At 42.4% G+C, this 15,385-nt stretch overlaps 1 protein-coding gene across 1 annotated transcript in view; it reads right to left on the reverse strand.

Moving 5' to 3' along the window:
- Positions 1–15,385, reverse strand: part of LOC140951890 (DNA excision repair protein ERCC-6-like) — a 21,007-nt gene continuing 5,622 nt past the window's right edge. Inside the window, exons 7-22 of the mRNA XM_073401263.1 lie at positions 14,951–15,079; positions 14,174–14,266; positions 12,268–12,455; positions 11,798–11,906; positions 10,913–11,031; positions 9,503–9,722; positions 8,066–8,179; positions 7,348–7,396; positions 6,875–6,920; positions 5,885–6,028; positions 4,884–5,032; positions 3,511–3,614; positions 2,594–2,845; positions 1,485–1,981; positions 890–1,060; positions 1–222 (exon numbers count right to left, since the gene is read on the reverse strand). Of these exons, the coding sequence (XP_073257364.1) occupies positions 87–222; positions 890–1,060; positions 1,485–1,981; positions 2,594–2,845; positions 3,511–3,614; positions 4,884–5,032; positions 5,885–6,028; positions 6,875–6,920; positions 7,348–7,396; positions 8,066–8,179; positions 9,503–9,722; positions 10,913–11,031; positions 11,798–11,906; positions 12,268–12,455; positions 14,174–14,266; positions 14,951–15,079 (2,520 nt within the window). The 3' untranslated portion in view covers positions 1–86. The remainder of the gene's footprint in view (positions 223–889; positions 1,061–1,484; positions 1,982–2,593; positions 2,846–3,510; positions 3,615–4,883; positions 5,033–5,884; positions 6,029–6,874; positions 6,921–7,347; positions 7,397–8,065; positions 8,180–9,502; positions 9,723–10,912; positions 11,032–11,797; positions 11,907–12,267; positions 12,456–14,173; positions 14,267–14,950; positions 15,080–15,385) is intronic.

Here is a 15,385-nt window from a genome sequence, read left to right on the forward strand (position 1 = left end):
CTTTTACTTATCAATCATTTGCTATTATTCATTGATACATTAATTAATATAATATCAACTAAGAGAGAAAAAGAATTTCGTGGAGTTTAGTGATTCGTATTACTGAACCCTTGCGCAAGCTCCAAAACCTTCAAGTGCAACTTTAGATCGCTGTTTTGTAACTCCAAGGCATTCAAATAGTGTGAAAGGGCTTCCTTCTTCTTTCCTTCATGCTCAAGTCCGCTGCAAAATAAAATGTGTCATGACCAGAGTATTTTATGAGTAAAAGAAAGCAAGAAGTGGGGGAAGGAGGGGATATGCAAAGTTGTCACACTCTTCACTCAAGCACACGCTCCCCCTTAAGTTTCTTATATAAAATAAAGTAATACATTTGCGGGCAAACTATAACCATCTGACTGGTTATAGGACCACTTTCTAAATAAAAGACAAGATGCCTCTCCTCAATACAAGCCACACAGACCGCGAACACAGACATTTACGGGGAAAGGCAATTATCAAATTGTATCAAGTCACCAAGTTTTCCCTTAATTTATAGCTCACCGTTCCTTAAATGTACTGGATTACGAGTAGTCCCCATTTTTCCTCAGAGATAATAGAGCGAGCGAAACGCGAGCGCGCGTGAAAATCACCCGTCTCGCCTTTCTCGCGTGGAGTGATTTTCACGCGCGCTCGCGTTTCCCTCGCTCTACTATTCCTGAGGAAAATTGGGGACTACTCGCAGTCTATAAATGTACACAAAAAGGATAGTTTCATGTCAGGTTCATCCATAAAAGTTACTTTTGAGAAATTAGTTTGTCTAATCCAATGTTTAACGTTTGTCGTAAACGCGATTCTAAATCTCTATTATACATCTCACGTACATTTGGAGGAAAATGTCAATGAAACAAACCTTCCATCGTTAATGTAGGCGTCATATGTTTCTTGCTCTTTACTGCTGACTAGACAAGCGCACCTCTGTATCTTGATGTTCTCAGAAACATGTTCGCCTGTGGGACATAGATCTGCTTCGGGCTGAGCATTTGAAGTACTATCATCTGACAACTGACTAGACTCTTCAAGTCTGGAAAAGAAAGAAAAAGAGCACGAAAAATGAAAGACAGCTTGTTCCAATAGTGAGTCATTCACTTCCTGAAAAAAAGAATCGTAGCAAGGTCGCCAGCAATTTTAGTTCTGGGGAAGTTATAACAGTGATTGCAGTGTTGGAAACTCTAAAAGTGTACAAACATATATGTAAATACGCTGCGTTCCGTTTACAGTTTACATTCGTTAATCAAGGCTAACTGTGCAACTGGCAGCGGGTTAACGAGTATGGGAAACAAATAAAGCCCGGGGAATTCCTTTATAACAAAGAAAACAGTTTCAGAAAATTCCCTCGCACTTAGTCTTAAGCTGCTTTTGTAAAAAAACAACCTGGGGATGTCTGCAAGAACGGAAGTTGACAGACTATAACCCTTCCCAACAGAAACAAAATGCTTATCACTCACGTTTGTTTTCCGAGGGAAGTGTCAGAAAGATAACTTTCACTCCTCGACGAATTGTCCTTCATCGAGGTCATGCTGTCGTTTTCAATACGAAGGGAATTAAACTCCTCCTCCAGACCCTCTCCCTGGGTCTGTTCCTCTTGATCTAAAAGATCTTTAAGTAACAAATGGCTTATGTCATCGGGAGACCGGTGTGAAGAACCTCGCACAACATCTCCCCCCTGAGGCGTCTGTTCTCGTGCTACGATATCTGTGAGTGATGGTAGGTGATTATCTTCCACAGGGGACTTGTGAGGGGAGAACTGCCTACGATCTGGAGTGCACAAGTCCAAGGAAATGTGCTTTTGTCCAAACAAAGGCGTCTTCTCTAGTTCCTCCTCCTTGTCTGTATCCACGCCCTGGTCATTTTCCACAGGGGACGGATGGGTGGAGTTTTTCACAGGACTTGGTGAACACAAGTCTACCACTGCGGGGTTGGAAACAATAGGATTCGCTGTAGTCTAAAGAGTAAATCAAACAGTCCAATTCAGTGCCGCTTGTACCCCTCCCATTAGACATAAACACGAATTTTCATAGCGGAGTATAGATTGTTTTCACATGACGTCACGGCGGCCATCTTGGTGTCCCAGAACAATGAAATGGCCATGTTGGTTTCCTAAACAAATCCTGAAGGAGTTAAACTCTTCTTATGCAAACGCTTTCTTTTGTTCCAATAAATTTGCATAGATGCTGGCCACGTTAGTGAAAAGGCTCTATTAAACCATTAGATCCTTAGTAAAAAAGGAAGGTACTGTTAACTACTAACACTTTTTTTTCTAGGGGGCAGGAGGTTGGGGGAAGGAGGGTGTAGAACAGACGTATAACGAGCCATAGCTTTAAAAAAATAGCAATATATTTTGCATTCATTTGCTGTATATAATCGTAAAGCTGAAAATAATTCAGATTCGCAAACTGAAGTGTGTCTCTGCTGAAACGTTAGCTTTGCTGGATAATAAAACGTACAAGAGAAGGATGGGGCTGTTGAAAACCTAAAGGTCCTAAGAGAGGAGGGCCATATAGCGTGCTTTGGCCGATGTCTACGTGTATTAGTTCATAAAATGCCCAATTCTAACCTTAAGCACTTGTCTTGGTTGAAATCGCTTGGTGTCTTGTTGTTTGGGAACAATGAATCTTTCACTGTCGATTTTTGCTTGAATCTTCTGCCTTGCGCTCATATTATCTTCATTAGCAGGTGGCGAATGGCGCAACCCCTGGGGTAAAGCCATGTTCCCTGGGGGAATACCGGAAGCGGGATGTGAGTTACCAGACCGGATTTGTTCTGAAAGCCTCGCTTCAGCTGCCATTAAATTCTGGGCACGTAGAACCTGTGCAATAAAATAAAACAAACCAAAAGGGTGATCAGATTGAGATACCCTCTACTGTTTGTTATAAGTCGAGGATATGTGATTGAAATAAATTATCCTGGGGTTGGATAAACGGCTCGAAATCTTGAATCTGGAAAATTTGATCCAGGGAGATTGCGACAAGGCAGGAAGAGGGAAGGTGGAAGCGTATCATTACTAAGGTGATGTTACACGAGACGAGTTTTGGGCACCAAAGTTGAAACAATGTGGTAACAATGTTGCGCTGAAAATCGTCGTTACAAATCGTCCCGTGTAACATCGCTTTTTAAGAAAAAAGCGGAAATTTGTTAAGGCCTAGTTCACACACACGACGTAAGCAAAATTAACATCGTAATTTTTAAGCAACAAAAGGGTCTGTAAGTGGGACATTTAACTTAAGATATACTTAAGACGTAACCTCAAACGCCAGTCAAACTCTTTCAGTATTTCAACTTCACTCGTTACGTTCTAAGGCAACTGGCCGGGGCCATTCACATAACATGGCATGATTTGGCCTGAAATAGGGACAATATTTGGAGAGCCAGGCAGTACACCCCCACAAGTAATTCCTTACAGTAACCCTTCCCCTCCCCCCACAGCCATAGTATCTACAGCATTGGATCAAAAGACAACAGTCATTCACTTACTCTGGCTTGTATAGCATCATCATCGGCACCAGTGCTTAACTCGTCTGTTGTGTCTACTTCTTCCTGGGAGTACATTAGGTCGTGGTCACTTATGCCGAATATATCTACAAGTAAAAAGGGAAAAAGAGTTTTAAGTCTCATATCAGAAACTCATAAGGGGTCGAATCAACCCCTTATGAGTTTCTGCTCATATCCAATAGGCCATTTTAAGCTTGCTTGGGAGACTTGGTTCTTGTTGCGTTGAATTGCACTATGGGACTGTTTTAAGAGACGAATTTAAACCCAGTTTCCTGTGCAACTTTGTACTGATTAGCCAACGAAAGAAGCGATAGTGTCCTTAAACAGTCCTATGGTGCAATTCAGAACAACACAGACCCAGTCTCCCGCGCAAACTTAAATAGCGGAATCACACTGAGGCTCTAGGTCTTATTGCTGGTTTGCAGGGGACGTCACGGGCGCCATGTTGGTGGTCAAGGACAAAGCATTTCTCTCTCTGGGAAATAAAATCCATTTTTATGTAAATTCTTCGAAAAGGAAAACCAACATGGCCGCCTCATCACGTGGTTGCAAACCAAAAACAAGGGGTAACCCTGTGACTGACTGTCGTCCTATCCAGTAACAAATTTCTTATTAAGCTAGGTAAATCGGGCAACAAAAACGTCCGACATGTTTTGCAGCATTGCTACCAAACGACTTGAAAAGCGATGTTGCACGTTTTACCAGCAACGTTCAAACCTGTTTTGCAAGCAGCAACAAATGAGCTTGTTGCAAGTTGCGTGAATACTGACTTCTAATTGGGTAAAATTAAGCGGGAGTCGAGCCATACAAGTAAATTACGTCACTTATTGCAAAACAAGTTTGCGTTGGGCTGGTAAAACGCGCAACATATACTGATTTCGTTGCAACAAAATAGAACTTCTCTCTACTTTCTGCAACCCTTTTCCGCAACCTGTAACAAACTGATTTGTTGCAAGATTCGTAGGTAATCAAACACGCAACGTCGCTATTCGACTCGCTTTGGAGCAATCTAACAGAACAAGTTGTACGTTTTTGTTGCCTGTTTTACCGCAGCTTTACCCGCTTCACCAACAAAAAGAATGTAAGCCTCCCGTGTTGCGCGTTATATATGCGTTATTGACCAAGTGCGAGGTCAAGATGGTTGGATATTATCAGAGCGCAGGATTCTTTTTATCTTGCCAGCTCGGGTAGCCAATCAAAATGCTGGATTCTGTTCATCTTGCCTGCTCGGGTAGCCAATCAGAACGCTAGATTCTTTTTATCTTGCCCGCTCGCGGGTTCAGCCATATAATAAGATATAATTGAGCTGAGTTGGCATGGCGTTATCACTGACAGACGGTCACATTAGAACTTACTCAGCGTGTGTATGAATTCAATATGCTTGTCCAGCTCTGCATCAGTTTTCCTGTGATGCGCATGCATTTGTTCCAGCTGCATTTGCGTTGTAGATGTGTACGGATCGTCCAACGTAAAAAGGTCTCGAAGTTCCTGATTTGTAAAATACCTGAAAGTTACACACAAAAAAAACACCGTTAGAATAACTGCTTTTAGTACATTTAGTATATAGTATACATGTATAAACTGTGACAATAGACGGATCGAAACACACCAATGACATTTCGAGTCCTTACAGCCCATGACATCACGGCTTAACCGACAGACGACCAATAACATCGCGACTTAATTGACCAATCAGGTCAATAACAAGAGTTTATTACCATCACCTGCCGTGACACAACTCATTTTGACTCTGAAGATGACTACCGCACAGGTTGTCGAAACGTTACTTACTGTCAACAACAGTCCTATTCACGACAACATTCACCAGGACCATCATACCCTACCTACTTAGGAAATGACTCCTGAGTTCAAACCTTTCACAGTATACAACCTATTAAAACGCCAATACAGCTCTTACTATTAAGTGACGTTTTTATTTACAACATAAACTTACTTATCGTTAAGTGTCACGCATAAATCTACACTCACGAGTGAGTTCAAGAAGGCGGAATATTGGCTTCGTGGCAAAATCAACGAAGGCAACCTTCTGTCATCTTGATCACCCAAGATTGGTTAAAAGATAATTTCATGTGTGGCAAAAAAAGCGGGTTTGCTCGCTCGCCGGGATGGCCAATGAGAACGCAATATTTGCTTTATCTTGCGCGCTCGCGGACCTGGCCAGTATTAGTGAATATGACCCTAAAGTGTGTACAGTAATGTTAAGGTGATGTTACACGATACGATTCGCAACGACGATTTTTAGCGCAACACAGCGTTGCAACATTGTTCCAACATTGCAACGCTGTGTTGCGCTTAAATCGTCGTTGCGAATCGTATCGTGTAACATCACCTTTACCTGAAAGGATTCTTGGAAACACCGGTGGTTTGCTTCATGAGCGCGTCTTTAAAAATCTGCTTTCTGTAGATCTTCTCCTCCAAAGTGCCGCATGTAATGAGCCGGTAAATCACCACAGTCTTCTTTTGTCCGATGCGGTATACTCTGTTTAAAAAACCAGCTCGAGTGGTTAGCTATGACAGAAATTGCTGGACGAAGTAGAAAGTGTTTTAACCCTTTAAGCCCCAACATCAACATGCATCTTCTCCACACTGTTCTTCATATATTCTTTATGGTACTGCTTGAGAGAATTTGTTCTAACATCACAACATTTCATCTTTGGTGATCATTTCATTAATTCTCATGACCTGTCTGTTGATCAGGCAATGTTATTGTTGAGAGAAATTGGATGTGGGTCACCATTGGGGCTTAAAGGGTTAACATGACAAGCATCGCATGTTACAGTTCATTACTACGGGCTCACTACTGTTGCTAGGGTTGAAGAAGTGTTTACTCATTGCGATGGCCTTGGAAGTTGACACGTCTTTCCTCTTTTATATAGGGGTGTTTCATTGGCAAATGGTCATAAATTTATGATGGGAAATGATGACATATACCCTTTGATACAAAGGCTCCTGTTTTTTTTTTCATTGAAAACACGAACTAATCTAGATATATCGTTTGAAAAAGTGGTATGCAGCGCTTTATACGGTTTGTACCACTTACAGCACACCCAGACCTGATCGCTTATGTGGTGTGAACGCGACTTAAGGTGGATTACCACTGTCGCGTAATTTCTACCTGCGCATGCGCGTGACATTTACGTGCGTCAGTAAAGTAGAGGCGAAATAAAAAAGGTCGCGCGTTATGTAAAAGTTGACCGAGGTCCAACTGTTACGTTTATGCACCACCTTCCATACATAGACTCTATTTCATTTACGCCGGTATGCACGTAAAAATTACGCGACAGTGGAAATCCACCTTTATCTACCCGACTTCCTAGAATCTCACCTATCCACCGCTTGTGCGTCTGTAGCCGGATTCCAGCTGGGATCAACTGCGTAAAGAAATAAGGATTTTTCATCACCGTCCCAAATAAACACTCAGTGTTCTACTTTTCGTCCAAAAGCGTTACGAACAATCACCAACTGCGGGTGGTAGGGTGAATTTCTTAAGCGAACACTCAGAGAAAAAACCTCAAGCTTAACTGCAACGATCATAGTGGCATAAGCGCCGTACGTATTTCTCTTCAAGCTATGAAACTGCTCCTTACGCTCTTAGAAACCTGAACAACAAGCTGTATTCTTGCAATCAACAAAGCAGCTGAAAGGAAACGTAACATGCCCTAGTGCTCGTAACTTCCCGAATTTGACGAGAGTGTCACGTTTTCTTGAGCGTGCTGAGGCTGTGCTTTTGTTGCCCTTGCTTCGAAAACTGATTGGTTGATAGCAATGTTGGTCATGATACGGAAAAATCGGACTTACAGATCACCACGCGATCAGCCGACGTCAGTGTGATGCCTACACCTCCCACCTGAAAACAAAAATATATAAATAAATAAATAAATAAGCTAGTCTCCATAACCCGAGGTTTGCGTGCGGGAGAGACAAAATCGAGAATTTAAGGTAATGGTCTACCCGTATTCGCTATTTGCCGGTTCTGTTTTGGCTACTGTTTTACTCTTGCCTCGTAGTCAACAACACTCTTGGTGTTATTACTTACGGACAAGGAAATCAGATATAAAATGAAACGAGGACGAGAAATAAGTTGCATTTACAGTCAACGAATTGGGCAAAACAGCCGGAGAAGAAACGCCCTTACTTTTTCTCTCTCCTTAATTCCTATTCCTGCTCCCTTGTCCCCAATATGACCTTTCTAGTTTTCCATGACCTTAAGTTTAGCTGTCATTTTCGAAAACTTCCAACACTTTACTTGTTTTAGCGTATTTTTTGACCTTAAACAGTTCAACACCACCAAAATACGTGCCGTTCGCACCTTGCTTTGTCATCTGCAGTAATTAATCTACCAAACAAAACTTTAATTTTCCATGACCTTTAAGGACCGACAATTAAATTCCGTCAGATTTTCCAGGCCTTCAAAATGAAATTCTTAAATGCCATGACCTGTACGAACCCAGTGGCATTGATAAAATATAAATTTATATTGCTTTTGTGTGTGAGTGTGTGTGTGTGGGATACAAACCTGCGTGGTGAGAAGGAAACAAGAGTAAGATGGGTCAGTTTGAAATGTGTTGATCAAATGCTGACGCTCTGCAGTCTTTGAAACTGTCCCGTCGATACGAAGAACTTTGTGACCCTAACAAGAAAAATAATTCGTTGTTCTAAGACATATGTTAACTGTTCCGGACAACTCAGTCTAAGGGCCTGTTTACATGGAGGTAGGGGACCCCAGGTAGGTGAGGTAACCCGCTTAGGTGGGGTAACCCGCCCGTCCATATAATCTCTCTTGACAGGTAGGGTGACACGCCACATGTTACCTCACCTATCTGGGGTCCCCCACCTCCATGTAAACAGACCCTAAGGCGGGCACTGTTAGGACCCGACCTAAGTGGGCGTAGAGCCCGGGGGTACACCAATAACGTCTAACACGGGGAGGCTCTGTCTGAAAGGGGTATCTTTTTCAGGCTTCAGATATATCAAACGGTAGGGAATTCACATGTTGAAGTATATGAAAGGGTAGCAAAATAAATCATTAAAGTATTCAAAAAGGTCTTTTATTTAAAACGCTAAGAAAAGATACGCCTAATAGCTATAACATTTTAATTTATTAAAATGGTACACGAAAATGACAAAAGAACTTTTATTATTATAAGTAGGTATGTTAAAGGGGTATAGATTTTCAATGGAAGGTATACGAAATGGGGTACCTTTTCATGGTACATGAAAGGGGAAGAGGTTGGACCTCGGGGCGGAGTCTTCCAGTATAAAGGTTTGTTGAGTATCCCTTCAGGGTGAAGAGGGGTGTCCGCCTGACAGAGAGCCTGCTAGCTTGAAATAACTGATGAAGAATGGCAGGAAATTGGTGTCTGTTTTAAAAGAGCTCTGTGAGCCGGAAAATTTATCGAAAACTTCACGCAAGAGATGCTAGTCAGTTGCTGCTGTCTCTCATGGTACTACGGTTCGAGGCTGTGGGTGAACACCTAAGCATTAACTTCAAGTAAAAGCAACTAAAAAGGACTTTTCTTGTTTTTGTGCTTTTCTCGCTCTCTTAGTCTATATAATAGGATTAGGGAGAGCGAGAGGGAGAGCGGAAGAGGATGGAAAACGCGAGGTACTGCTTCTGTCGCTTTTTCCCTCTTGCGTTTTCGCCCTCTCAAACCTCCCCTGCCGTTAGCGCCTGGTACGCGCTTGAAGTCCGTGTGTGGCTCCGGGTATGTGGAATCCTACAACGCGCAAATGGAAGCTGCTGACCATTACTTCCTGTCAGGAAATCTCAAAAAAGCAACTATCATTTTACGTTGGGAGGGTCATTATGCCATCCATGGTGGTTCTAAGTTCTTCTTCTAAATAAACTTCCCAGTCTATAGAGGTGCCAAAGAAGTGTGGAAGAGTGATTATTCATAAACAAAGTGTACGCAGTAGTATTTTACTGTGGTGTCAAAGAGGATAACGTTCATACCCCATGAGTGATAACTCGCTGAATAATGTCCAACATCTTTCGCGACTGACTGAACACCAGACACCTGTGGCCTTCAGACTTGAGATTATTCAACAGGGAAACCAGGAAGACCATTTTCCCTGATTCCTGTGTGAGAACCCTGTCAGAAGGACCCAAGCCTTTTGGCTGGGTGGCAAATGATGGTGCATCTTGGTCAGCAGCTGAGTCCAGTTCAACGAGCCTAAATGAACCAAAAAAAAAACGAAATACTCTAAGAACACTTGCAAAGCAGAAGGAGACAAAGATTTCTTTCTTTAGATTTTGTTTCTCGTTGTCCGGTGAATCAACTAACATTAAACAAACTAACTTAACGCTTTTCTTTTAGGAGTAAGAGCAATGATCAGGCAGAGTTTGGGGCACTGACGTGAACCTTAATGGTATTACGACATTTGCTTACATTTCACACGTCTAGGGATTGAGGACTAGAGTTTGCGTGGCAGCCCGAATTCATTTCCGGGTCTCACCCCGTCCCTTGTCCCTCTTATACATAGCAAACACATTTGTTCGGACGGTCCTTAGACGGTTCATAGGAGTTAGGAGCTAGCGACTTCTGACCTCTTTAACCGTACAGTCACCTACGAAGTTATGTTTTAGCTTTTGATTCTTAAAGTACCATTCAAACGAAACCTCTTTGGTAGAACTGTTAAATGATGCTATTTAAGGGAAGTGTCTGTCTGTATGCCAGTACGCATGTGCGTACCTATCAAAATGTCGAAGTAGGGGCAAAGGAACATAACGGTAAATAAGGGAAAGGTGAAAAACGGTGTACAGTCAACTCTCTCCTTGCGGACACCTCGCTATAACGGACACCCCGATAATACGGACAGTAGCTATATCCCAGGCAAAAATCATCTACAGACGTTTGACTGAAATAAATTCCCGCAATTACGGACTCTCGCTAATGAGGATACTAACTCGAGGTACGTACGGTGTCCGCTATAAAGGGACCTGACTGTAACTGCCTATTCGTTCGCCACTTTAGAAACAAGAAGGGAACTGGAGCAGAAACTCGCCCCGCAATTGTTTCTGGGAACGTTACTGGGGACGCGCCGCTCAGCTATTGGCTAATTTTTTTCCCTGTCCTAAGCAACAGTCCCAGAAGTCTTTGTGAACGTTAACTCGGCCCAGCTTCCTCATTTCTACAGTGGCGAATGTAACTCCGCTTTCATTGTTTTCAGATAATGTTTCAAAACAAAATCACCAGAGTGAATACGATTTGGGAAACGGTGTATGGCTGATTTGGAAAACTGCGCGTACGTCTGGAATATTTCTAGCTACGTTCCTGTAGTTGTTTCGCACAGGTTTAAAAAAAAAGTTTGATCATTTTTCATTGATGGATTTCGATTCAGCGGCTGAAATGCCGTAACAAACCTGTCCTCTTCATCCAATCCCAGCTGCTCACAGGCAAGAGTGGAAAGCAGGCGGGGGTGATCACAAATCTTCTTTAAAACATTCAATTCAGCTAATGGTGAACGGGTGCTCATCAACAACTGAGAGAGTGAAAAAAGAACGGAGGAAAAATTAGTGTGAGGGGGCTATCTCAACTGTCAAACGGGGCGGACCCCCCTCCCCTCACCACACACACACTACCACGACAATCATTGCTAAAACCTGTTTTCGGAGGGGGGGGGGGGGAAGTAATGAAAAGTAGTTTGTCGGAGTCGCAGCAGTAGCAGAAAAACTAAACCAATCACAAAGCGTGGGAACGAGCATTGTGATTGACTTATCCTTCCCCTTCTCCTTCCAACTCCTAACCTGTGTACAGGCCCCCTCCCCTACAACAAAGGGAGGGAGCGGCTGTACACAGGATACCGACTCACTAGATCGTAATCAAATGGGTTATAAACGCAGTCGGAAGAAAATGGAAACGTTCTGATTCTTTCGACTCCGATTTAATCGTATGACTCCGTTTACAACTTTGATTTTCGATTTACACCATTAGGTCATAAGTGCTCTAACGACTCCGTTTACGACTCCGACTCCGTCGGCTGTCAGTTAAGGCCGGTTGTCGTTAGTGACCGTCGCTAGTGACAGCCAGCCTTAAGTGATCGTCAAGGGTTAGAGACTGATGTGATTGGAGCGTTTTACCGGCAAAAAAACGCACACCGGACATTTGAATTGACTAACAACTTGGAGTTTAAAAGGGTTAAATCGCTCACTCGAAAGGAAATATAGTCTGACTTGCTGTGTCAAATCCCGCTTGAAGAATATCAGTTATATTTAAAGGAAATGTGCTGGTATTGTTTAAAAGCATACCTCTTTCACTCGTTCAAGACCGAGGAAGTCCTTGTATATTTTCTGCTGAGTATCAGACATGTGCAGCCAGATTATAAGGTCGTTCTTTCGAGTTAACGATTGTGGCATTCTGAAAGGAAAAGGAAACAGAATTGAGTAAGCAAAGTAAAATTGTGGCCAACGTATGTGTTTGCAGCTTCCGTCCAGTCCACACTTCGAGAACGATGTAGTGATCAGAAATTTTAAAAACTTCCCCAAGAGTCAACAAGTTCATAAACGGATAAATATCGTTTCTGGCCATAAATGAACGAATTAGTGTGGACAGGATCTATTCACAGGTTAATCCACTTGATCAACCTATGCACTAAATAATATCCAAGCCAATTATTAGCAAATTTACCGATTGTTATAGTCGAGTGAACGTAATGATGGGCCCTTTCTTAAACCAGACCGAACCAACCTACACACAGAAACAACGAGAATTCATGTACCTAGCACCGCCTTCTGGCCGATTCTCTTTTTCTTCAGAGCCATCAACATCATCACTAGCCTTTTTCTTCTTTTCCAACACCATAGCTTTAGTTCTTCTCAAAAAATGAGGTTCTATGAGCTTACGTAGGCTTTCTGACATCTCCATTCCAATGCGTTTTTCGTATGCACTGGCGTCTCTTTCCCTTGCCTACGACCAAATCAGTTACAATGAATCTTTTGACAACTTATCCCACGTCACCTAATTTGTTTTTAGAAAGCCAGGAATATCAAAGAGTGTCAGTCAGATTGTCGCGTTGTTGTCGTAAAAAATTAGAGGTAGCTAATTTTTTTATGCATACAGCTATTTCGAGAAAGGTTGTCGGAAAAAGTGCACGCGACAATCCCGAAAGGTATTGAATATAGTGGGTGGTTTGAGTTCACTGTTCTTCAAATAAATTTGAAAGAATGGCACGAGAGGCCATAGACGAATGTTTGCGAATGCTAAAGGAAAGCAGCAATAGAATATTCGACAGCTGCAGTGTCAGGAACAGCGTATTGATCATATCCCATATTAGCTTTCGGGATTGTTGCGTGCACATTTTTCTGACAACCTTTCTCGAAATAGCTGTATACAGTAAACTCCAGACGGTGGACGCTGTTAGGGACCGCCACTAAGCAAGAGGTGTATGTCTTATAAAGAATCCAAGAATATATTAGAGACCTTTAGATTCTAGGACGAGAACGACTACAAGTACGAGATTTAACTTAAAGTTTTTTCGCGTATTCTCAAATAATAGACACCCCGGACAGCTTCGTTGTACATCTTTTTCACCATAAAAATTAGCAGTGTTATCTTTATTAAAGGAGGTTAAGCTATCTCCCAGCCGCAAAATAGTAAAACCTGTAACACCCTATAACTTGTGTCCGCTAACACGACATTCTAGCTAAAACTCGTAATAGAATGGCGACGACTATCACGTTTTCCCGCCAAACTGACGCTGGTTCCCGCGCGCGCACAACTTAGTTTTGAGAAAATCTCGTACTCGTAGTCGTACTCGTCTTAGAGTCTAAAGCTCCCTATTGAAGAGTGGCAACGACGAGTACCAGGAGCCGATTACTATATCGGCTCCTGCGAGTACGAAGTGTCTGTCATTGTGAGGTGTTCGTGTTCCTATTACGCTCGGCGGACTGGGTCGTCGTTGTGTCCATTTGAACTATGGGGTCGTTTTGACCCAGTTTCCTGCGCAACTTCGTAGTAGCCAATGAAAGAAGTGATATCATTCCAAAGCAGTCCAAAGGTGCAATTAGACACAACACTGACCACTCGTCATGCTGAACTTCAAAAGGCCAGTAGGCAGGGACCGACTGTAGGTGTCCGTTTTTTTGGGCGTGTCAGCCTCACAGACGTGTCCTGGCTTTTAGGAGAGATGACTGTACAATGTATATTATTACAAAGCAACAACAGTGAACAGAACCAAGTTATTTTTAAGAATCTCTTGGCGGCAAAGTTACCACTTTTACGTAGCAATTATACCCTGGATGGTCAAATTACATTCCGCAAACATGTTTGGTTATAGACTGTTCACAGTCCCGTTTTTTTTTTTTGGCGCAAGATCGTCACGCCAACCCCCGCCCCCTCGGTACATATGAAACCAAGATGGCCGCCCCGTACCGGTAAACGCTCGATCCTGACGATCTTACGAAAAAAAATAGGGGACTGTGAACAGTCTACGTTGGTCGTAGTGATGGCAATTTAGCCCAATGATGTCTTATAAAAATTCCCAATTGAATTATACGGGCAATATACTGCAGATGTGCAAGGCAAGAGTGAGTAACAGCGCAAGAACTCGTAATTGAAAGCAAACTTTTCCGCTTGGAGTTGCTGGATAAAACCCCCCCTGCAAAGCAAAACAAACATGTTCTCACCCTGACAATCGGGTTTTCATATTCTTGTTTGAATGTTCGTGAAGAGCCAAGCAATTTTCCTTCACACGCAAAGTCAAACAACGCCCACATTTCCTGGTGATAAAGAAGAAGACGTTGTAATTAGATTGACAATAGCAATAAGTAGAGGAGGGCAAGAAGAGGAAGCAAAAAAAGTGCGAGGAGACTGACAGAAGGAAGAGGGAAGAAAGGGGAGGGGGGAAGGGAAAGTACCCCTCCCTAAACACCACGCTTGTCTCGCATGCGGAGTCACAATGCGGTGCTTCAGAAGTTCAATGAAGGCAACAAACAAATCTTAAATTACTGGTCCTAACCAGTTCTAATTATCAGCCATACGGTTTTTAGAAGTATTTTCATTGGACAATCGCAAAATGAAATATAAAAAGCAGAACCAAAATGAATTCTGGTACTTGTAGTCAAATGACATCACTGAGAAAATGGCCCACAGCAGTTCACACAGTCATTGCAGAGTCTTACATTCCTCGTACGTAAAAGTGTTTTCACCCAAGTTTGTAACCCGCGGAACCTGCCATATTGCCACGTCATTTCGATGGAAATTCCCTCTCGTCTCGGTTGTTCTTCGTAAAAACATGATTAAACACATCAGACACTGTTATGGTCGCTTCCTTTACACTTCTTAACGCTTAAGTGGATATGTCCCACTTGGCAAATTTATTATGGGATAAAGCCACACATCGTTTTACTCATATTCCTACCCTCGCCACCCCTTCATCTCATCATCACTCACAAGGGACTTACCCTGAGATTGTTTTGCACTGGTGTGCCTGTTAAGATAAAGTGATTCTTTGCAGGAACTTCGCGGACGTTTTTGCTGGTTTTCATGGATGGATTTTTAATCTTATGGCCTTCGTCCAAAATGATATAGTCCTTGAAAATAACAGAACAAACAAACAACAGTTCTAGCTTTGAAGAACAAATATAACCAATATACTCAAACTGCTAATGAAATAACTATTGATGTCCCCAAAAGTGTGTGTGTGAAGATCGGACAGTGGAATGTTAGGTGCATAGGGATGTTAGAAAATACGGAGAGAGGCCTTACGTTGGCAAAAGTCACTACTAAAAGTTGAGTCAGATAGTTCGAGAACAAAGAAGACTGGTGATGATGATGAACAACGTGATGATAATGATATGACAATGATGATGTGATAATAATGATGAAGATAATGATGA

The sequence above is a fragment of the Porites lutea genome, chromosome 11, assembly GCF_958299795.1.
Source record: "Porites lutea chromosome 11, jaPorLute2.1, whole genome shotgun sequence".
NCBI lineage: Eukaryota > Metazoa > Cnidaria > Anthozoa > Scleractinia > Poritidae > Porites > Porites lutea.